Source organism: Delphinapterus leucas, chromosome 10, assembly GCF_059928025.1.
Source record: "Delphinapterus leucas isolate spDelLeu-1000000601 "Yukka" chromosome 10, BTC_Dleu_Yukka2, whole genome shotgun sequence".
NCBI classification, from domain to species: Eukaryota; Metazoa; Chordata; class Mammalia; order Artiodactyla; family Monodontidae; genus Delphinapterus; species Delphinapterus leucas.
In genome coordinates, this window is record NC_143138.1 from 3,937,446 (window position 1) to 3,961,658 (window position 24,213).

The following is a 24,213-nucleotide window of genomic DNA, read 5'->3' on the forward strand; positions in this document are numbered from 1 at the left end:
TAAAGTCTGGCTTCAGACATCTCCAGCAGCCAGATGTCCCAACCTGTGGTCTGCTTGTTTGTCGTCAGCAATTACCGCCGCCAGAGTGCACCAGAACACGAATCAGGGGTCATGGTGAGTTAGAATCCTGCTTCCCCCAGGGTCCCCGCTTTTCTCTGTCCTTAACCTGTGGGTGCGCTTGGACATTCATGGTCAGAGCAGCCAGAGATCTTAGCAACCATCCAGTCCCCGGGAAGGAACTGAGGCCCAGAGACAGGAGGTGGTTGCTCGGGGTTACCCCGGTATTTAGGGAGAGGCTACACCAGGGGGACCCGAGCCTCTGACACCCCCCGTGTTGCCCCATCCTCTTGGCCCCTGCAGACTCTGCCCCAGCCGGCAGGGCAGGTGAGGTGAGGGAGTTACGCAGGCCCTCTGGCTCTCAGTTTCCTTACCATCACCATGGAGTGATTACTCTGTAAGAGAGTTTTGAAAAGTACGTAAGATGCTTTAATGAAGATGCCCAAAACAGAGTAGAAACTCAGCACCCAAAAGTCCCTTCCATCTTGATTTGGGGGCAGAGGGAGGGCGGGGGAGAAGGAGAGAGAGAAAAAACACGTTTGTGTGAAAACATTATGAACCAATCACTCCCACAAACACTGAAAAAAGCAGGTGGCCAGAGGGGCGCTGCTTTGGACACGGGTTTATGTGGCTGGTGACAAGGAGGAAGGGGCCCTCTCCAGCATTGTGCTCAAGGGCCCAGAATTAAACTGGTACCTCTATCCCAGCTCAGAGCTCCGTCCACATCTGTCAGTAGATACTAGATCGCTCTGCAGCTTTTCTGCTTGGACACTTGCCTGTGTTTTGCGAGTTGCTATTTTTCTCGTTGGAGTAGACCTAGGTCTACACCTAGAGGCTGAGTGAATGAGCATATCTTAATGAAGTGTAAAATGATCGGCCATGGCATACAGCCGTCAGTAACCCAGGCATCACCTCCCCGTGTTAACATGCATATAAATTTCATGGCTTTGTCCTGTCTGCTGAAAAGGGCACCACAGAGCTGGCTTTTCTCTCTGCTCTGTTTTGAGTTTTCCTGTGCCCAGAGGTAATTGCAGAGAGGGATTTAAAAAAACAAAAACAACCGGGAGATATCTTCCAAATCAAGTACAGTCCACACAGTGTTTCAGAGAGAGACTCACCAGCCACTTCCCTGTAGTTTTGATACAGGTGGGAGGTCCAGACTGAAGCAGCACCGTGGTAGTGCCGACAGCTAGTGCTCAGATGTCCTGCAGGCAGAGGTGTTCATGGGCCAGGGACAGTGTGAGGATGAATGGACAGGGCTTAGCAGCCGGCACCGGTACATCACAGTTAATATCAATGCCCTTGTTTGCTTTTTCTTTTTAGGTAAATCTGGGGACATAACCTTTTATTAATCTAAATGTATGCATTGCTCATTAAATTACTTAACAAAGCTTATAATGCTACTACTATTATAGTAAATCCTATCTTTTATTGAGTATTCACTTTGTGCCAGTTATTATATTTTAATCTTATTTCATATATCTATAAAGTATGTTTTATTAGCCCTACTTAAAGGTGTCGAAAACTAGGCTTAGAGAGAGTCAGTAACTTGCCAGAATGAGAGCAAGTCTGTGTGACTCCAGAGCTAGGCTCAGTCCTTCTAATGACTTGCTTCACCATGTGTTTCCATGAGTAGTCAGGTTCTGTGGGAAGCCTGGGGCTGATGGAAATAACCAAGACAGGAGATCAGCTTTTCTGAGTTAGTTGCTCCAACTTAGGGCATTTGGAACATCATCTAAGATGGAGACTACCCCTGGAAAACCGGGACATCTGACACCACAGCTTTCAAACAGCTCTGATGGAGAGTGAACCTGGCTCACTAGGTTGTGATCTAAGCCATCATATTATTGTTGCTGGCTTCTTACATCCACTTCTTTTTGAGTTCAGTTTTCTTCCTAAACTGTACCATTCACAGGGCTTTCATGGCAGGTGTTGAGTGGTAAACTTTCTCATTTTGTCTCACTTTGTCTGAAAATGTTTTCACTTTGCCATTATTCCAGAATAACAGCTTAGCTGAGTATAACTAATATAGGTTGACATTTGGTTGGTGTTATTCCATCACCTCCTGACCTCTTTGTAGCTATTGAGAAGTCACCTATGTCTTTAATTGTTCCTTTGTTAAGTTCTCTATTTTTCCTCTGTAGTTGTTGTCAGGGTCATCTCTTGGTCCTAGTTTTTCTGCAGTTGCCTTATGATGTTCTTAGGGCAGACTTTTATTTTAATCCCATTCAGAACTTATTGTGCTTCCTGAGTCTGAGGACTTCATTAATTCTGGAATTTTCCAGCCATTATGTTTCCAGATATTGTCTCTCATTGTTCTCTCTCTATTCTTCTTCTGGTACTCATATTCTATCCTATGTTTCTTACCCTCTCCCATATTTTCATTTCTGTACTTCTCTACTGCATTCTAAACAGTTCCACACATGTGTCTTCCAGTTTATTCATTCTACATTTGGCTGTATCTAATCTGTGGTTTAGCCCTTCCACTCATTTTTAAATTATAACTATATTTTTATTTCTATACATTTTCTATGTTGGTCTTTTTCAGATCTGCTGTTTTTTATTCATAATGTTCTTTCATATCTTTTGTGTCTTTTAAGTATTTTTAAATGTTGAAACGAACTTTTAATCATTTTAAACCCTTTCTGGATTGTTCTTGTATTAGAAATTCTTGGGGTACTAATCCTGCTGTGTTTTTTATCTAGTGACTGTGGCATATAATGGGTTGTCTCCTCATGTGTTCTGTATTTTTTGACTGTGAGATTATGTTCATTGGGGCCTTTCCTGAAGTGATCCCATGTGGCCACACTTTTCTCCAGGGCTGTTCTGCATTTTCTTCTGCCAAGTCGTCTAGGTATCCTACGGTTAGCATTATTCCAAGGCCAATTTTGTGTTGATTTCTCAGCTTGCAGATCTGAGGCATTTCTTAGTCTACTGTCACATCAAGGATGCAGCCCTTCAGAGTTCCAGTTTTGTATGGGAATCTCAGGTCCCACTTCTTGCTTCATGTGGACCAAAGCCTTCATATTCTGTTCTCAGGTGGACATTAAAATCTAAATTCTAGGTTACAATAACTGATGCTGCTTCCTACTCTAGGCGGCTGAAGTTCTAGGCACTTACTGTTGCAGGTCTTTTTTTCTTTATTTTTTGCACCTGGTGATTTCCCCTTGCTTTCATAATCTACTCAGCTATCCACTTTTAAAAGCCAATGTTCCTATATGTTATTCAGCACACCTAAGAGTATGTAGCAGTAGGATCTTTAGTTTATCATATCCTGCCATCATTCTGGAGTCTTCCTGGCTCACTGCTATCTTATTCTAATTGTCATACATGGAACAGATTGTGGTAGAGGAAGAGACAGACTTACTCTTTGATCACCTGTTGTAGCAATCTGTCCAAAGCACACTCTGTGCCCAACTCTTCACTCATTCCTTTGCCCAGTAAAAAAAACTCAGCGTGAAGTAAGGGAGCCGAAAGATGCTGGACCACCACACAAGTAGCTTCTTCAAGGCATGACAGTGTCACATTGGCCCTCAAGCCCACAATTGAAGTGTCTTGTTGATACTTTGCCTTTGAAATTAACTCATGGGCTGTCTTACTGAATCTTTCCTAAGCATTTAAAATGGACAGAATTCAACTTCAGAAAATTGATTATGTTTTTCTCCAGTATACCAGAAATGTAAGTTCGATGTCTTTTTTTTTCTTTTTTTGAAGTAAGAAAATACCAAAAAAAGAACACTTTTTTTTTCATTGAGTTTGAAAATGGACAACCTCAACTCAATAATATTTTGAAGTGGTTTATTGACTTGGGCTTTTACTTTATTAGTACTTTCTCCCAAGTTGCTGACAATGCTTTGCTCACATGACTTCAATTTTTCCTAACTGAAGGACTAGTTAGGAGCAGATAGCATTCCTTTGGTTTTACTGAGACCTGGAGAGGTCAATAGATTTATCCAAGTAACAAAGATAGCCAGACCATCAAAGACGCTGTACACTTGAACCTGTCATCCTCCATGGCCCCAAACAAAATTGGTTTTTCGTGGAAGTACATTTTAGAGCTACTCCCTCAAGTTTCATCAAGGGACTAGCCTTATGAAACCCACGACTGCTTTGAAATAGCAATATAGTTGAGACACTGGCCACTAAGTCAGACAGCATCCCCAGCCTGGGACTAAAAGCATAGCTTTGGAGGCAACTGGACACCTAAGTTGGAATCCCACCTCTGTTACCTTCTGCTTGAGTGACCTGGGAAGACGCTTTCAACCTCTCTGAGCTGTAGTTTTCTCACCTGCAAAATAGGGGGAATAATTCCCAATATGAGGGGACTGTAATGAGAATTAAATGAGACATTGCATCCAGGCGTACTAAGTGACCCCGAAATCACAGTCATTGCTCACCTACAGCTCCCTGTATGAAGCGCCACCTAGAGGTTTATCTTAGAATATCACCTTGGGGTGGGTTTCCTTCCCTCAACAGCTGTGATCTTTTCTCCCCTCGGGCAGTGAGAACCTTGGAATTGATCAGGCTTCTTTCACTGTGGCTGCGAATTCTAAACCAGATTTATGTCTTTACTCATTCAGCCCACCACCTGCACATCTGTGTTCTGTGTTTTCCGGGTCTGACTTTGCCTTCATCAAGCTAACATTGTCCCTCATTCTGGCTTTTTTCATCCATGTTTTCTATTAATGGCAAGGATGAAATGAAACATTAAAGTGCCTAGTACTTTATACATAATAGATCCTTCTTCCCTTTAGAGTATTTTTTTCTTCTTTTGCCCTTTCTTTCTTTATACTTCCTACACTTTCTCTGCCAAGTAATATTTACTAACGCATTAATTTTTCCCTTTTGGGGATAAAGTCCTAGTCACGTTTTGAAAAGCAGCCGTGGTATCCTTGTTGAACAGCGGTCAGCGGTGACTGCAGTGGACATCAGTAGGCCGGCAGAGTATGTCTGGGAGAAAAGATGAGCAGAGTTTAACGCAAAGGAAGGGAGCGAGGTTCCAGCCTCGGCCCTCACCCACTCACGCCATCTTTCTGGGCCTGTCCCTGCTCTGCAAACAGAGGTGAGAGTGTCCACCTCTCGGGATTGCCCTGTGGTCACAGCCAATGAGATCACACGGGCACGAGGTTCTGGAAGCCTCATAGCTTTATAATTGTCAGTTTTCTTCTTGCTGCTACTATTACTATTGACAAAGTAGCTTCAGCTTTGCGAAGACTGTGTGATGGCAAGGCCCAGAGCTTTCTTTAATCTTGTCAATATTTGGAATTTAAAAGTTGTTTCCGGGCTTCCCTGGTGGCGCAGTAGTTGAGAGTCTGCCTGCCGATGCAGGGGACACGGGTTCGTGCCCCGGTCTGGGAAGATCCCACATGCCGCGGAGCGGGTGGGCCCGTGAGCCTTGGCTGCTGAGCCTGCGGGTCCGGAGGCTGTGCTCCGCAACGGGAGAGGCCACAGCAGTGAGAGGCCCGCGTACCGCAAAAAAAAAAAAGGTGTTTCCATACATAAGTCGTACAAGGTTCTAGAACAAGTTTCCATCAGTGTGGTTCATCGTGTTAGCTCCTCAGGGGAATAGGAGTCTGGGGTAGTCACGTCCTTCTCCAGATGTGAAAATGAATCCGTTAGGAACGTGGGGTGACTGGGGTGTGACCGTAACGTTCCAGCAACTTCTGAGTTCAAATTGCACTACCCCCTCCAAATGCTGTGTGCTGAAGGCCATGTGATGCTGTTTTGTCTCAAAAGCTGTTTGGACCCCTCCCCTTTTTTTTTCTGCAGGAATTTTTATAGGACCAACAGTAAGCCACATCGGAAAACATACATCTTATTTTATGGCTGTGCTTCTTTTAGCACGTCTGGAATATTATGCAATTAGATCACTTTTCCTCCTCAATTTTAGCGCTAAATATCTGGCCATTTGCAAAAATGAAATCTCTCTTGTATCATGATACATTTAAAGACTCATTTGTAATTACAAAGTGCCTTCAGAACCTACTAACTGTTGATAACGCTGCCAGGAAGTTGTAATCCCCTCTGTAAGGTAGAGAAGCTGAGGCTCAGAGCTGTTAAAGGGCTTCTGTTAAGTCACTCGTCCTACGGTGACAAGCTCTAGGGGAAGAACCCGGGTTCCCGACCTCCGCAGCCTGTCTGCTCTGTGCTGAACTTGCTGTGTTTATGCTCCATGGGATCAAGGATTTCTCTTTACTTAGAAGGATGTGGTCCCCAAATGAGCTCCAGTCCTATTTTAAGCTAATTTCACTTGGATTTGTTAAGTTTTGAGCTGAATTCAGGCAAACCATTGCCTGTCTGAGCTTTGCTGCCTTCTATCATAGAATATGGGGTGGTTTTTATTTTATATTTATTTTTTTGTTTGTTTTTTTTGGGGGGGGGTTGGTTTTTAAATCACCCTCCTTGGAGCCTTCGGGATGCTGATAAGCTGCTGGGGGAGGGGCTGCCGTGGGCAGGAGGCCAGGCCGAGTGGGCGGGTTCCTCATGCCCACATCAGCTAAAGCGGCTTTGCTTTGAGCTGTGCTATAGATGCTGTGTGATTTAGAGGGAACAGATTGGAAAGGTGTCACATGGCAGAGAGCCTGGGGTTCTGGGTTTTAAAACAAAAAAGACCTAAACCTTGAGGCCCTCTGGTGACGGTGCTCTTGTGATGACCCTGGGTTGAGCTCAAAGGCTTCATGACATGACAAGCAGGACCGTCTTCTAGGGACTTCCTTGGTGGTCCAGTGGTTGAGAGGTTGAGACTTTGCCTTCCCGTGCAGGGGGTGCGGGTTCGATCCCTGGTCGGGGAGCTAAGATCCCACGTGGCTCTCAGCCAAAAAACCAAAACATAAAACAGAAGCAATATTGTAACAAATTCAATAAAGACTTTAAAAATGGTCCACATCAAGGGGCTTCCCTGGTGGCGCAGTGGTTAAGAATCTGCCTGCCAATGCAGGGGACACAGGTTCGAGCCCTGGTCCGGGAAGATCCCACACGCTGCAGAGCAACTAAGCCCGCGCACCACAACTACTGAGCCTGCACTCTAGAGCCTGCGAGCCACAACTGCTAAGCCCACATGCCACAACTACCGAAGCCCGCGCGCCTAGAGCCCGTGCTCCGCAACGAGAGAAGCCACCGCAATGAGAAGCCCACGCACCGCGACGAAGAGTAGCCCCCGCTCGCCGCAACTAGAGAAAGCCCGCGTGCAGCAACGCAGACCCAACGCAGCCAAAAAATAAATAAATAAAATAAATTTTAAAAAATTAAAAAAAACATGGTCCACATCAAAAAAGCCTAAAAAAAAAAAAAGAACCGTCTTCTAGCCAACACCTAGTGAAGGCAATGATCTGACCAAGATCGTATGGCTCAGAAGAGGAGGAATTGCGATTTGAACCCAGTTCACAGACACATGCCATTCCCTCTACCCAGAATCCTGCCGGGGGTGGAACTGCTTCCCCCAACCTCCTTTCACCCAGTAAGTCCCTCCCCCTGTAAGGTCAGCTCATGGCACTTGCACAGGAACCTTCTCTGACCCACCATCTAAGTCAGTTGCCCTTTTCTGTGGCCCCATGGCTCCATGTTCCTCTTCTTCAAACACCTTAGTGTAGTTGCAATTCTCATTGCTTTAACACCTGTCTCTTACGCTACACTGTGAGCTTCATGAGGTCAGGTCTGTTTTGTTTGTTTTGTTTTATTCCATCATTGGGTCCTCAGTACCCAGCAGAATACATGCCATATAGTGCATGTTCATTCCATTTGTTGAATGAATGAATGAATGGAGTAGATGGACAGACAGATGTCTAGCCTCCCAGGCAGTGATATTAAACATCACGTGTGCTGCCCCCGAGATCCCTTCTCGCTCTGACCACCAGTGGTCCTGGCAGGGCCGTCCCGGGGGAGAAGGACTGGGGTGAATCCAGGACCAGCGAGGACAGGCCGGAGCCCTTGCCAGCTCACTGTGAGGGGAGCTCCCACTCAGCCTGCTCTGTGGGTCCCAGGTGGGCTGCCCCGGAAGTGGTCCAGCATCAGGCTCTGCAGAGGGAACTCAAGCTTGAACCAGAAAATCTCCGCGGTTCCTGATCCTGGATTCTGTGATTCCGTAAAACATGCTGCTTGGATGAAGGGTGTATAATCAAGCTCTCCCTGCTGTATTCCAGCCTAGAGTATCATGGCTAGAGGAAACTCGTCCTCCCAGCCGAGTCCCAGTTTAGTCCCTCTCTCCCGTAACCTCTCACTCAGTATCTGTCGAGAGGTGACGCTATTAGTTAGCCCCGGGGAGTCCCTTCTCAAAAGCATTTGCAAAGTAACCATAAATCATTGGAAATATATATAAATTTCTCTCTACTAATGTGTGCTTCCTTCATAATTAACTAGACACTGAGTCTCTCAAAGTAATTAGCCCACTTTCTCCAAGACTCACTGAAGAAATAAAAGCTAGACGACATAGCACACTCCTGGCTAATCCTACTCATGAGTAATGGGGTTGAGGAGAGCTCTGTAGCATACTCCTTGGTTGGGTGGTTCTTCATACCAGATGGGTGACATCGTACATACCCTTATATCTCGGGAACCCTCTGTTGTTTGGGGCCGTGAGATCTCAGGGCCCACCTCTAGGTACAGCAAAACTGCCCAGAGCAAAGGTCCTACCAGCCTCTCACAGGACTCCGTACAGACCTCATCCTGGACCCGGTGGTCTGGGTTGTTTGCTGAATGATGGATTTTCAGTTGAGCCTTCTTAGCCAGGATGATAAGGCCCTCTCCCCGCAGATCATGCATCCTCTGGATGGCTCTCCATTGGACCACTTATACCTGGAACATACCCTCAGCATCCTTTGTTGAAACAGAAGAGGAAACACGTAATGAACGCCCCTACCAGTACCACGTGTCATTCGCCACCTAGATTACGCTCTTTGCCCTTCACCTGCTGAAATCCTACTCGTCCTCAAGATCTAGATCTAATCTCATCTCCCTGCCAGTCTTTTCTAACCCCTACGTCGTTTATAATCTATGTCCTCTATTTAACACTTAGCACTAACAGCATTGTCCTGCTAGCTGTCATTTCATGCATCCATGTCTCAGCCCCCAAGCAGATGGTAATCTAGCCTCATCCTTCTTTGTCTTATTTTGCGATACCTCTTCCCCCTCACTCTGCTGCTCTGTTGTACCCAGAACGGCCACTCCATGAATATTTATGTATTGATCAAGCAATGCCTATCCCTGTCCTGTACCTCCTCAGTGTCTGCCTCCGCACAGAATAAATCATTGTGGATCAATTGATTGAGATGAAAATGTAGCACTTCACCTGCCAAATATCTTGTGTTTTGTGACCTGGCTCATCCCCTGAGGTGCCAGTGCGTTCGGGAAGCTGCGGTGCACCAGCACGGAGTTAAAGTTAGCTCTGTTGACTTGGGCTGTGCAGACGCAGCCAGGGAGAAAAGGAAAACCTCTTCCAAATTCCCCACACGGAGGAAAAGCACAGAGCTTTGGAAATCTGTGTAACATGAGACGTTACTTCAGGCTTGTTAGAAATGTAGGAGGATGGCTTGGAAGACAATGGATAGTTGAAAAGCACTTTTCAAATACGGTAAATGCGGTTAGAGCACGATAAGCAGCGGTCCTAGAAACCAGTTGTGTAAAACGCAGGGCAGCCTGGCTGCTAAGTTCATGAAATCAAGAAGAGGAGCCGTCTGGGCAGGTGGAAACCAAACACGTTGTTCTCTTGCGATGGTCCTGCCACTGGCCAGACAGTGGTCTGCTGGGGTTTTCCATTGTTGCTTTCTGGTTGTTTATCTTTAGTACAAATTCGAGTTCCCAACTTCCTCTTCTGGTAATAGTCAACTAGGTTGTTCAGGCGAACTCTCCTCCTCCAAAATGAAAAGTTTATTGTGATAAAATATACATAACATAAAATTTACTCTTCTCACCATTCTTAAGTATACAGTTCAGTGGCATTATGCAGCCGTCACCTCCATCCACCTCCAGAACTTTCTCATCTTCCTCAGCTGAAACTCTGTCCCCCTTAAATGCTCTCTGTCCCTGTCCCTCAGACCCTGGCGACCAGCACTCTCCTTTCTGTCTATGAATTTGACGACTCCAGGGACCTCATGGAAAAGGAGTTGTTTACTGTTTGGCCTTCTGTGCCTCCTTATTTCACTGACTGTAATGTCTTCAGGGTTCCCTCAGGCTGTCGCATGTATCCTATGAGGATCCACCTGTACAGATGAGGAAGGTGAAGCTCAGACAACTTGTCCAGGGTCATTCGTGCCTCTCTGTGTGGCCCCCACTGAGGGTCTAGAATCTTGAGCCACATAAATAATAAGACCAATTGTTAACTGTAGCTTGAACCGTGCTAAACACTTTACATACACTATTTCCATTCAGTCCATCAAAAGCCCTGTGAGCACACGATCTGGATCTTACAACAAGAACCTGGACCAGCGATTAAGAGCTGGCCCAAGGTCTGAGCTGGGAAGCAGTAGGGCTGGCTGGGCTGCACCCCGAGCCTCCCCGCGGGCGCGTCTATTAGAAAAACGTCCCCAGCGCAGTTCTTTTCATATGGACGTGCACGTGGGGACCAAGAACACAGGCCCGCCCCCCGGGAGGCAGGGGCACGACCTCCTTCCTCCTGGCTGCCTGGCCTGAGACCCTGCCTCGGAAGAACCGGGAACTTTGCGGGGGTTGATGGGAGTGAAAGGGGTGTTGGGGGACGTGAGGCGCCCCTGAGGACCTGCCAAGTGTTTGACGTGAAAAGGCGCGTCTTGACTGCAAAGCGCGTGTCTCCTGGGACCTCTTCAGCTGCCAGCATGCGGGCGGCCCGGGAGCGGGGGGCAGCTCCGGAAGCGGGTTCCTCTCGCCCGGCCCCGCTTTCCCTCCTTCGGGGCCTGGCTTGGAGCTGTCTCTCCCACGGCGCTAACCGTGGGGGGAACCATCTGGTTTGGTTTCTGGTGACTGACGCCAAGGAACAGAAATCCCTGTGGGAAGAGACTGCAGCCACAGAGGCAGTGAGAGGCGGTGACGTCCACACCACGGACTCGGAGGCTCGGCTCCGAGCGGCCCTCGGGGGCGCCAGGCCTAAGGCCGAGCGTCTGAGCGTGGGAAGCAGACGGCTCGGGGGCGGAGCGTGCGTGATGGGGCAAGGGCGGGAGAAGGCAGTGCATGGGAGGCCAGTTCAGTCCAGAGGCTCTGTGCCAACCCGAGACGCACCTCCTGCGGGGCCTCTTCCCTGGAGAGCCGGCCTGGCTGTCACCCAGCGACCCCCATGGCGCCTGCGGCGTCCCTGCGCCGCCCGCCCCGAAATCCCTCCAACGGGCACCCCTTCCCTTTCGTCCACGCGGGCCCTGCAGCCGCTCGGCCCCTCCAGAATCCCCTCTGTCCTCTGCACTGACTCCTGGGATGCAGAGCTGGGGGGGCCGGGCGGTCGCTCGGTCCAGCCCTCTCTCCCTGGTGAGGTCAGGTGGCCGTCACACGGCCGTGGCTGGGGCCTGGGGCCTTTCCTGCATTAAACCGACGCGGCCTCTGTCCTCGAAAACCCCAGGGCAGTTCACGAGGAGACGGGCGCACCATCATCGGACCTGAGGTCTTATGATCACGATTTCACTTTTTCCTCTTCCCTTTGGCTTCCTTTTTTTAATACGGGGAAGGTAAAGGGGGGAAGTGATTTTCTTAGTTTCTAGAGCACTTGTTTAGATCGTGCCCGATGCTGAGCGGTAATTCACCTCTCTCCCTGACTCCCAGCCTCCCCCCACTTTCCCAGCCAGGCTCCCCAGCGTGCCCCCCTGCCCTCCCCCCGGCCTCCTTCCTCTCCCCATCAGCCCCGCAGGTAAAGGAGGTGGGGGACAAAGCAGCGGGCCCTGAGCGCCCACCCCGGGCCGCCGGGGTCTCGTCAGTATCTGCTGGCGTGTCAGCACCAGCCCCGGGAGGCACGTGTCAGCCTCACGTCACAAGGGGGGCGCCAAGGGCTCGGTCGCACAGACAGCAGAGGCCGGGGATGGAGTGGAAGTCGGACCCCTGCTGCAAGTCTGGGTTCTTCTCCACCCCTCACACCCCATTTCCCTGGCAACCACCCCCTCCTGATCCCCTTCCCATCACACTGTTCCCCTCACCGGAGCCTCCCGACCGGGCGAAGGGCGCGGCCGGGTGGCCGTCACACTGAGCTTCGGCATCACACGAGCAGGAGCGAGTCGGTGCTCCCACTGCCTGGTCCCCCGAAAATGGCACCTGCCCCAGCACAGCACCGTCCCCGCTGTGGAGCAGCCCCTGTAGGTAGGTCGCGTCAGCAGGGACTGTGGGCGTAGCGACCCATTCTGGGAGGTGCCCAGCGCGCCACCGAGAATGTGAAGGGGCTGCTCTCGTCACCGACGGAAAAGCAGACACTTCCCCTGTCTCGGGAGCAGGTGTTGGCGGCCTCCGGGGAAGGACTTGACCTCGCGGCCGGAGCCTGTGTGGTTGCCGGCGTCAACTTGATGGTGGGACGATGGAGGCGGTCCAGCCCTCGCCGGCCCCCTGCCCCAGTGTCCCTTCTGTCCAGGGAAGCCCGGTGGCCCCGGTCCCTGCACAGAGTCCGTCACTGGTACGCTGTTACCTGCAGAGCGGCAATGAGCTTAGCAGTACTTCCTTTTCACTGACTTATCATCGACTTACAATGTGATATTAGTTTCAGGTGTACAGCATAGTAATTCAATATTTTTTGTAGGTCATACTCCATACAAAGTTATTACAAAAATACTGACTATATTCCCTGTACTGTACGTTACATCCTTAGCACTTGTGTATTTTACGCCTAGTAGCATGTACCTCTTAATCCCCCTCGCCTATTCTGCCCCTCCCCTCTGGTCACCACTAGTTTGTTCGCTCTGTGTTCTTTGGGGTGGGGGTGCACCTGGGAGTGGGAGTGCTGGGTCACATGGTCATTGTGTTTACCTTCGTGGGAGCCACCGGGCTGTTCTCCACAGTGGCCACGTATTGTACGTTCCCACTGGGCTGCTGGTTTCTGATCCAGCCCCACCACTTACTCGCGGTGTGGACGCGGCCCGGTGACTTCTGCTCTCTCTCTCTCTCTCTCTCTCTCTCTCTCTCTCTCTCTCTGTTTCCTCATTTGTGTGTCGGGACAGTGATGCTGTCTACCCAGCGTGGGTGTGATGCTTACATGGGTTCGTGGATGTAAAGGGCTCACATACCAGTGCCTGGTATGTAAGAGGCGCTACGTAAATAAACGTCTGCTGCTGTTGCCGTTTCTGAGCCAGCGGGGGGCCATGACGGATGAAAGATTGAGAGGCTTTTGGGCTAAAAGAGGCCGCGTTGGGAGGATGTAAAAGAATCAGAAAGGCCCTAATCCAGACAGTTGGGGCTGGCCCTCCGGGCATCCCTCCCTCTGGGGAATCCACCTTCTCACCTGTGCCACGCTGAGCTGTGAGACCCTCCAGCTCCGTGGTCTTCACAGATGGACCACTCCTCAGGGGCGAGAGACTCGGTCCTCCGCTCAGACCCGGGGCCAGGTCCGTGGCTTTCGGTTTCCCCACCAGCGAAAGAAGGACCAAGTAATCTGAAAGCTCCAAAAAGAAGTTTCTAGCAAGCAGACAAAAGGCACTCCTCTCTCTCTCTCTCTCTCTCTCTCTCCAGTGATGTTAGGAAAAGGCAAACCTGGTTGATTTTCAGTTGAGTCTACTGAATTATGGCCAAATATTCTGCCAAATACTGTTTCTCTCAATTTTTAAAATTAATCCATATGTTTATGATTCATTTGCTCCCAACTCATCACAGTGTTTTGTAAAAGCTGTTGGAATCCCAAGAATCCTTATAGGGGCCTTCTTGGAAGCACTTAGAAGCAAGGAGGTAAATTTTTTTCCCACTCGTCTTTGGTTGGAAATCTCGACTCGAAGAGGCCGTATTACCAGCTCTTCAGCTGAGAGACAGAGACCTGAGTGAACCACCGAAAGAATATAATAACAGTGTTGTGAGGATGCTTTCATCTCACGCTTGTGTGGCGCTTGATGGCTTCCGAGCCCTGTCACCTTGTCTCCGAGGCAGTTGGGAAAAGTCGATGGGGTCAGTGCTGTTACTCTTTCAACGGAGGAGAAACTCAGAGTCAGGACGTGTGTCGTAGCCTGGAAATGAGGAGCCAGTTCTAGGCCCCTGTGAGTCGGGGAGGGGGGCGGGGAGGACGGGCCCCTGCCCAGGCCGGTGGGACAGCGGCCTCCCCTGCAGGAAACCATCCTCCCACCCTTGCTGGGTCACCAGATCTGTCGCCGCACTTGTTCTAGTAAATGTTTGCATCGTCATCAAACAGCCCACAGTCCCTCGGCCCTCTTTCTTGCTCAACTAATTTCTCCTCCCCTAGAGCCCTCCATCCCTTGGAAACCCGGGATGCTGCCTGGTGATGTCGGGATGGGAGAAGGGCCCTTGCTGTGCACGGGGGCGGGAAGGTGGGTCTCCCGGCTGCCCCGAGAGGCCAGTGCAGCGGGGCACAGCTGGGCTCCACCCCTGCAGGGCACACTGTCCCTAAAGGGCCCCGGCAGGGCAGGCCTCGGCCCTCCAGCCCCAGCGCGAGGCCTGCTGGGGAAGCGTCTTGCGGCACACACAGCCTCTGCGTCGGGTGCCGTGGCCTGGTGTCTCTGGGGGCCTGGGTTCTACAAAAGGCTTTGCCACCAGGAACCAGGAACCACAGCGGCCCGTGCTGCCAGCTCACTGCTGTGCCCACGGGGTTCCCTGCTCACCTCATTTAAAAAGCACAGAAAGAGGCCCCGCTTACCGAGCTCCTTCGGTTCTGTGCCACACACTTGTATGCTCTGTCTGGTGGTTCTGCTTTGAGCCGTTCTCCACGGTCAACATGACTGTTAGCCACCTTCTATCCTGAGGCCCGGTGCGGGAACCAGCCGGGGTCACCGGGGGAGGACATGGCACCGCTGGGCGTGGACCAGGCGCTGGCTCCGAGGCCTGCCCTGTGGCCGCCGCACTGGCCCGCGGAGGCGGATGAGGCTCACGTCAACGGAGGGCTCGGGGTGCCCCGGTGTTTACGGCTACCCTCGCTGCCTCCTAGCTGACGGCGTCCGCCTCCCTCACTGTTGGAGTCAGGGGTGGGAGAGGGAAGGAGAAGGCCGTGGCTGAACGCGGGACGGGGCCGTGGAACGCCGGCAGGGCAGTGCGACCAGCCTCCTCTAGGCCTGAACGCAGCCTCCCACCCCGGGGTTCGGTGGTTGCATAAGCATTCGTTCAGCAGCTTTTATGCAGCACCTGCCCTATGCCAGACATCGCCCTGGGCACCAGAGGAGCAAAGTGGAGTAACACGGCCGGGTGCCGTCCCGCAGGGGCGCACAGCACATGCGATGGAGACCAGCGTCTAGGGGACTCGCTGGGGAGATGCAGAGGCTCAAGCCTGCCCAGCGCCCGGCAGGGCAAGTGTCTTTTCTTTTTTTAATAGAACAGCTTTACTGAGATGTAATTCACGTGTCACACATCCATTTAAAATATTCAACTCAGTGGTTTTTCTAACATTCACCACTATTCCATTCCAGACATGTTCACTACCTTCAAAAGAAACCCCATCCTCATTAATAGTCACTCCACTTTCCACCAACCCCTCAGCCCAGGGCAGTTATGATCTGCTTCCTGTCTGTATGGAATTGCCTACTCTGGACATTTCATATAATGGAATAATATAATACGTGGTCTTCTGCGTCTGACGTCTTTCACTGAGTGTAATGTTTTCAAGGTCCATCTGGGTTGTAGCATTAGAACTTCATTTCTTCTTATGGCTGAATAATAGTCCGTGTAGAGGTAGATTGTTTATCCAGTCATCATTTGAAGGACGTTTGGATTATTTCCACTGTTGGGCTGTCGAGAAGAATGCTGCTCTGTGCATTCATGCACAAGTTTGTGTGTGGACAGACGCTCTCATTTCTCTTGAGCGTATGTACACCTGCTGGAGGGACTGCTGGATCACAGGGTGACTGTGTGTCAGGGTCTGAAGAACTGCCGTGTTTAACTTTCAGAGGCTCCTCCGGCTCTTTCCCCAGCGGCTGCACCATTTTACATCCCCGCCAGCCACGCGTGAGGGTTCTTATTTCTCCATATCTTCTCCAACACTCGCTATTTTCTGTCTTTTTGATTATAGCCGTCTTAGATAGTGCGAAGTGGCATCTCACTGCGGTTTTGATTTGCATTTTCCCTGCTGGCTAATGACGTTGAGCACCTTTTCATGCGCTTCCAGCCGTGTGCATGTCTTCTTGGAAGAATTCTATTCAGATCCTTTGTGCATTTTTAATCAGATTATGTCTTTTTATTGTTGAGTTGTAGGAGTTCTTTATATATTCTAGATACGAGTCCCCTGTCAGTATACGATTGGCAAATATTTTCTCCCATTCTGGAAGTTATCTTTTCATTTTCTTAATGGTGTCCTTTGAAGCACAAAAGTTTATAATTTTGATGAAGCCCAATTTGTCCATTTTTTCTTTTGTCACCTGTGCTTTTGGCGTCATACCTAAGGAAGCTTTGCCTGGCCCAGGGTCATGAAGATGGACTCTCGTGTTTTCTTCTAAGACTGTTATAGTTTTAGGTCTTACGTTTAAGTGTGTGACCTATTTTGAGTTAATTTTTGTCTGATGTGAGGAAAGGGCCAACTTCGTTCTCTCTTGCATGAGGACACAGAGGCGTCCCGGCACCGCTTGTTGAAAAGACATTTCCCCATCGCATGGCCTTGGGGCGGGAAGAGGTGGAAGCGCTGCCCCGCTTCATCGGGGGACCTCAGGGCAGCACCCAGGGCCCATCCAGGCGCGGCCACTGAGTGGAGCCACTGGCCGGAGCTGGAAAAGCAAGGAGTGCGGGGCGGAGGTTTGCTTTCTCCCTTGTCTCGGGCAGGCAGTGGGGTGTCGGGTGGGGCGACGGGGCCAGCGGTGTGGAACCAGGGGTCCCGAGGAGCCCCCTAAGGACCGGCTTCCTCCCCCCGCCACTCAGAGGTACCTTCTTCCCTTACCTGGACCCACAAGGGGACTGAATGCAAATAGGCCTGCGAGGCACAGTCCTCCCCCTTCCTGGAGGCGGCGAGCAGGGGAAGGTGACCAGCCCCGGGCGGAGGAGGAAAGAGAGCAGATCAGGGAGGCTGGGACACCCTGCTCAGCGAGGGGCCTGGCGGCAAGATGGGCGGAGAGGGAGCAGGGAGCCCCACCGAGAGCAAGTCCACGAAGTGTCCCGAGTCCCCAAGAAGCACGGGCCCAGGGCCCTGTGGCACCTGTGGGGAACGGCGGGCCTCCCAGGGCGTACGGAGCGCCCAACCCCACCAGAGGCCCCTGTTCAAGGCTCTAGCTCTCCTGCAGGCCCAGGGCAGCCTCCCGCTGGGCAGCGGGCACGTGGTGCGTGTGTTGATGTCCCTGGGACTCTACCCCGGGACCCACTCGTCTGCTCCAGCTTCTCCACCTTCAGCGAGGCAGGCAGGGCTGGCTCTCCCAGGAAGGGGGCAGGAAAGGAGGAATTTGGTGGCTTGAAGGAGAGAAACAGAAGTGCCCGGAGAGGGGAGGGCCAGGCCGGCTGGCCAGGGCCCCGGGGGCTTCCTGATGAGCTGTTGTGTACCCGTGTGTCTCCGCAGCTGCCATGCAGTAGAAGCCTTAGTGCTGTCGGGGCCCCATGTTCCAGAATCACCCAGCTGTTCCATGGCAGGCAGGCCAGTAGCCGCCTGGTAGAACCAGGATTAGAGCGATTGTCTGCCCCGCCCAGAGATGGCACGATTGGCCTATGCTCCCCACGGCCTGCAGGGGGCGTGCTTGGTCCCTAACCGCTCTGCTTGTCAGGGTCCGCCTCGGAGCCCAGGGCCCCCGCCCAGCTGCTGAATCAGGGCCGGCCCAGGAAATCGATTTGCAAGAAGCTTCCCTCCCAACGGATGCACTCAGTCCAAGGGGACCCAGCGGTCAGCGTTCCTGTCACCAGCTCCTCTGTAAGGGACATGCCGGCCGTCAGCAGGGGTGCGCCTCTGTAGCGCCCCGTCGGTGGCCCTGTGTCCCCCTCAGCTTTCACCACTGCTTCTGCAGGAGACACGCCTGCCCCTCACTCACCTGCCTTTCTCTCCCATTCTCCAGGACACACAGGAACAGCCACTGCTACCGCATCACCTACCGCCACATGGAGCGCACGATGTCACAGAGAGAGGTCGGGCGCGTCCACCAGGCCGTGCAGGAGGCGGCCGTACGGCTGCTGGGCGTCGAGGGCAGGTTTTGATATCGCCACCTCCCCAGCCACCCCGGGGTTTGCTGAACCAAAGAGAAAAAGATACTGTTTGTGGGCGGAGGCATCTGTCATCTTGTGATAAATGGGTCAGTTTCAGGACTTTCAGAAGATAAAGGATTGCTCTTGAGAAGCTGTTGACATAGCATGTGTCTTTTATTTGGGAAAAGTGGGGGGAAGGAGCAATAATACGAGAGTTACCTTCTCTTCCTTTCAGAAATGCTTTGCCCGTTGGCGCTCGGCGCAGTTAATTGGTCCCTGGGTTCTGTTAAAGTGTAAACACCAGACGTGATTTCCTACCTGACAGGCTCTTGCCCCCGTGTAATGAGCGGAGCCACACAGAGGGACACACTCCAGACCGTAGAAGCTTTTCTCAATCGGCTCCCGTTCCTTTCTCCCTCCTTTTTCTGTTCTGCAAAGGGCAGGCTGCAGACAGCGCGCGGATGAAATGCCAGGGATCCCTCAGAGGTGGAGGGAGTCACATCTCTGAGCGAGCAGGGTTTTACTTCCTTTTCACAAAGTGGGGCTTGGAGCCGGGGCTCTGGCCCCAGGGTGTGAACAAAGCTGCCTCCGCCCCCCCCACGCACCCCCAGAGGAGAGAGAGCACCCCGGGGCTGGGTGGCACCCGACACTGGGTGGCACCCGACACTGCGGGGCCAGGTCCTTGAAGCCCCGGAGAGTTTGTTTCCTAATGGAAGGCCTCTGCTTCCGGAGACGACCTTTATGGAGGAATACGGGGCTTTGATGTTCCCCTTTTTCCATCGTGAGCGCTTTGTGGTCTGCCTGCTTCCCTCCTGGCCAGTTTTCATAATCAGATTCCCTCCCCGGTGTGATGCTGGAGGCTGATGGAGGACCGTGTGAGCACTGGGATAAATATTTGATGAGGGCGGCCATTAGCAGCCCGCGGTGTGAGGGTGGGCAGCTGCTCCAACAGGAAGGAACGGCTGCAATGTCATTTCACCCTCTTACCCAGGTGGACGTGTCCCTTGGATTTTCAAGGGAATCGAGAGCCACATCCCAGCCTGGCCAAGCTGCTGTCCAGGGTCCTGGGGCCACAGGCGCTGTTTCTGGAGAGGAGGGGTCTAATGCACAACGTGACTGGGCATCTCTTCTCCAGGAGCATTTGCTAGCAGACCGTACCTGATCCAGCCTGGGGCTGCATTTCCAGAGACCCCTTTTATCCCCAAGACCCCTTAGGCATTCGCGGAAATCCTGGCGTAACACCCAGAAATCATGGCACCGCCCCTCGGCCCACGCCCTGAGCGCATATCTGTCAGATGCCGAGCGCTGTGCTAGGGCCTGGGGGCAGTGCTGACATTCGGAGGGGAGGGCAGACATTCAGGGGGACTCGCAGAGGGCTTTGCTGAACGTTCCTCTCGACACTCCATGAGATGTAGTCAACCTTCCCCTAAATTTTTCTGTGAGGCCAGAGGAGACCCACACACAGTGGCTCTCCCTACCCCACGTCTCAGCGGCCACATGGGGTCCTCTGTCCCCACGTCAGCTGTCTGGTCTCCGTGACGACCGTCATCGCTTGGACGGTGCTCGGCGGCCGCCCGGCAGGGCCATCCCTACGCATCCGCGGGTCACAGTAGAGGAGGACACGTAACGGCGATGGTGGGGTTGACAGTGGCCAAGCCCCGCCCCCCTGGGTGTCCTGGGCACAGCGCACTGCGTGTGTTCAGCCACCTGAGTCTGGGCCGCTGTTCCACGTGCAACAGATGAGCCAGGAAAAGGCGGACCGGGCCCAGCATGCACTCCTTCCATTCTCACGACCCTGGTGGTCCTGTTCTTCCCTCCACCCTCCAGGAGTGAGATCAACGTGCTCGGGGAGGTGCCGCAAAGCCAGGGCTGGAGGAGGCCTCTCTGACGTCCAAGCCTGTGCTCTTCACGTTGCCCCCAGCTACGCCCCCTGCACTTGCGCGGGCGCTCGGCCTACGATAGGCAGGGTAGGGATTCACTCTGGACACCACAAGACAGGGGGGCCATTTCTGCGCTACGCACGTCACCACCAGAACAGTGGCAGCACCACTGCCCAGCCCCAGGACCCTCTCCACCAGGTGCTAGGGCATGTGACATGGGCCCTCGGGGCCAGCCGTGGGTTCTGTATCAAAACCGTCGGAAGGTCCTCTGTCATCTGACGCTTCAGGTGGTCAACAGAGTTACGCCTGCTGCTTCAGGACGGCAGGTCAGATCCAGGGCCACAGTCAGCTGGAAAGGTCAGCTGCTGAGCGACAGGGAAGTCCAGAACTGAACAATCTAGGACGCTGCAAGGGTAGTGCGTGCTCCCAGGAGGCTGCGTCCCAGCCCCCGGGAAGGTGGGGCAGCAGAAGGAAAATTCTTCTTGCCCTTGGCGACCAGTTACTCGAGATCCTAGTGGCTCTGGTCTCCTAGATGGCGTCTACAAAAGCCAACAACAGCAACACACACACCCAAAGCCGGTGCCCTGTTCAAAGGCAGGGGCTACAGACACTTGTACAGGCAGGAGACTGCCCAGCTCGGGCCCCTTGTCTGGCCCATTCCCAAGTCTGGGGCTGGTCTGGGGCGGGTGGATCAGGTGCCTCATGGAGCATTGGACCGAGCCTGAGGCTGAGCTTCGATCAGGCCTACACCTGGCTCTGCCATGGTGAGTCACTTAGCATCCCTGAGGCTAAATGTTCTCCGCTCTGAGATGGAGGTGACGACCCTCTCCTCCGTCCAGGGACCGAGTGTGGACGGCTCAGCAAGGAGGAAGAAGATTGTGTGTAAAACTCTTAAGCATCTCATTTTAGCCTCACACAGACTCTGAAACTTAACCACAGCGTGTCCACCTAGGAGCTAAGAACATGAGGCCAAGGACCAGGCCCAGGGTCCTCCCATGAGCGGGAAATTGACCTAGGATTTAAGGCCCGCTCTCTGTAAGACCAAAGCCCGCGGTCTTCCTGCCGTGCCCTGTGTCTGCCAAGAAACGACACGGCTGAGAACACAGTGGCCGTGCCTCGCCCTTTGCAGTCTCAGGTGTGAGATGGGGGCGCCCTCCACAGCCTTTGCTCCCCAAGTGCAGGCCCGCACGTGCACATGTGTTTGTCTATTCAGACACAAGACTCAAAGAGGGCTTGGCCTGCACGCACTTCCAAAGGACGCGGGGAGACCAGGCCACACTGAGTTAAACAGGAGACTTCAAGGAGGGCACGTGAGGCTGGTTAAACTACAAGGATCGATCCAAGCAGGAAATCAGCTTAACCAGTGGGCTCAACACTAAAGCAGCACGTCCCAGCTGTGTCCCGGCTACACCCTGGGCTGCCGGAGCCCTCGGGCAGGACGGGCGCCCAGGGCTGTGTGCCGGCCATGGCCTGCTGGCTGTGTAGCCGCCCTTCTCTCCCAAACAAGAAGGGCTTTCAGGACGCAGGTGTGTGAGACTGGCATTATTACAGAGGAAACTTTGAAATCTATTTTTAACGGCTTCGAATCTATTGAGTGACTCGTTTGAAGTCATCTATATTTTATTACTAATAAGAAACAACTAGGATGCCGAAGCAAGTCAATGGAAAAAGGAAAGTCTTTTCAACAGGTGTGCTGGAGCAACTGGGTCCCTGTGTAAATCAACCCCGATGCCACACGTCACACAAAAATTAATTCAAGATGGAGCCTAAATATAAAAGCCCAAACCTTACTATCAGGCTTAGAGAAGAAAATGTAAAGGACTATCTTTGTGACCTTGGGTAGAGGCAGTGACTTCCTAGAGAGGACACAGAAAGAGCTAGTAAAGAAAAACAATGATCAACTGGACTTTTTCAAGATTTAAAACATCTGCTCTTTGAAACACGTCATTAAGAAAATGAATAGGGGGACTTCCCTGGCGGTCCAGTGGTTAAGAATCTGCCCTTCCACTGCAGGGGGCACAGGTTCAATCCCTGGTCGGGAACTAAGATCCTGCAGGCCGCGTGGTGTGGCCAGAAAAGAAAAAAAAAAAAGAATAGACAAACCACAGATTGGGAGAAAATATCGTGACACGTATATTCAACAAAGGATTTATATCCAGAATATACAAAGAATTCCTACAATTCAATAATAATTTTTTAAAAAATCTTTTGAAAAATGGGAAAAATTCCTATAATTCAGTAATTTTAAAAAAAAGTTTTTTAAAAAATGAACAAGCACGTCACAAAAAAAGATTTATAAATGGCCAATAAGTTGGAAAGATGCTCAACATTATTAGTCATCAGGGCAATGCATCCAGGAAGTTGCAGAGCAGCGGAACTCATCCGTAGGGGCAAAAAGCAGATCAGAGGTCACCTGGGCCTGGGAAGAGATTGATGGAAACGGGCCCATGGGAATGTTCTCTATCTTGATAGACATGCAGGTTACGTGGACGGGTGCATTTGTCAAAACTCATCAAACTGTATGCTTTAAGATCTGTGCCTTTCGCTGTGCGTAAACTATACCACAAAGGAAAAGAGACAAATTACACGTGCTGCATCTCACAACCAAATGCGCACCACGGCTCCAAAGTGGAGACAGCAGCTCGGCGCCGAGAGAGCAGGTATAGAGATGGGTGTAGAAGGGGCTCGGGGACTCTGCGGGCAAGATCATTCTTGAGTCGACCGCACACCTGGGGCAGGCAGCTCTCTCCAAGGAGAGTGGCCGCACGGGGGAGGGGACAGGGTGCAGCTGCAGGAACAATGATGTGAGTTGGGGATTCCAGTCACCCGGGGGTTGTGATGAGGGTTGAACGGATTGAAGTGGGCAACGCTCAGTTTTTAGCACGATGTACTGACCATTACAAGTGAATCCGTATTTTTCTTAAAAACCCACGTTGGGAAAACGTTCTGGAGTTAGAAGGTGGGGATGATTGTTTGACCGTCTGAATACATGAAAATTCACTGAATTGTGTGCTTTGAAAGGGTGAATTTTATGGGATGAGAATTATATCTCAATAAAGCTGTTATAAAAAATGTTGAACATGCACTCACTTTATGACCGGCAACCCCTTCCTGAGGTGTTTCCCAAGAGAAGTGAAGTACAGGATGTTACTGAGTTGGGTGAACAAGGAAACCCAGGCAGAGGTGAAGGCAGCTCAGCCTGCCGTCCTCTCCTTCCCGGGGGTTTGGCCCCTGAGAGCTGGGCCAGAGTGAGGCCTGGCGTACCTGCGGATGCTGTTAAGCTGGGGTGTTCCTCCGTCCGCCTCTCCACAGGGGAGGGGCCGCTGGTACCTGACCTCCTCAGGAAGGCTCAGTGGACCTGCCCCCTGCTCTGTAACATGTGGTTTCCTTACCAGGAGCACGAGAAATGCAGAGTCCCGGGCCCCTTCCTGGACCTGCTGCATGAGAGCCTGCATTTATCCAGGTCCCAGATGATCCGTGTGTGTGTGTGTGTGTGTGTGTGTGTGTCACGTCCAGAGATGCTCTGAGCTGGAGCTGTGCGCTCCTTAGCCAGGAGGATTGAGGCTTAGCTAGGCTGCAAGGCAGCAAACGCCCCCCTTAGATCCTTGGGGCCCTGTTACAATTGAAAGGGTGTCCATCCTTCAAAAGGGACCTTGAAGTCCTACCCCAGCACCTCCAGGGCGAGACCCCATTTAGAGACGGGGTCCATGGAGACGCAATGATTAAGATTCCCATGAGGGCTTCCCTGGTGGCGCAGTGGTTGAGAGTCCGCCTGCCGATGCAGGGGACACGGGTTCGTGCCCCGGTCTGGGAAGATCCCACATGCCGCGGAGCGGCTGGGCCCGTGAGCCATGGCCGCTGAGCCTGCGCGTCCCGAGCCTGTGCTCCGCAACGGGAGAGGCCACAGCAGTGAAAGGCCCGCGTACCGCAAAAAAAAAAAAAAAAAGATTCCCACGCTGCCTGGTGTCCTTATAAAAAGACAGCCATGTGAAGACAGACCACCAGAAGCTAAGAGAGGCAAGGAGGGACCCCCTACAGGTCTCAGAGGGAGCATGGCCTGCCGATGGCTCTGGAAATGTGAGAGAATATTTTCTGTTGTTTTAGG

General features: G+C 52.0%; 1 protein-coding gene across 6 annotated transcripts in view; it reads left to right on the plus strand.

The window, feature by feature from the left end:
* FARS2 (phenylalanyl-tRNA synthetase 2, mitochondrial) overlaps positions 1 to 23,187 on the plus strand; it is a 395,257-nt gene extending 372,070 nt beyond the window's left edge. For all 6 annotated transcript variants that reach the window (XM_089918251.1, XM_089918244.1, XM_089918248.1 and 3 more), the window contains one exon: positions 18,102 to 23,187. In XM_089918251.1, the coding sequence (XP_089774377.1) occupies positions 18,102 to 18,240 (139 nt within the window). In that variant the 3' untranslated portion in view covers positions 18,241 to 23,187. The remainder of the gene's footprint in view (positions 1 to 18,101) is intronic.
* Positions 23,188 to 24,213: the final 1,026 nt, after the last annotated feature.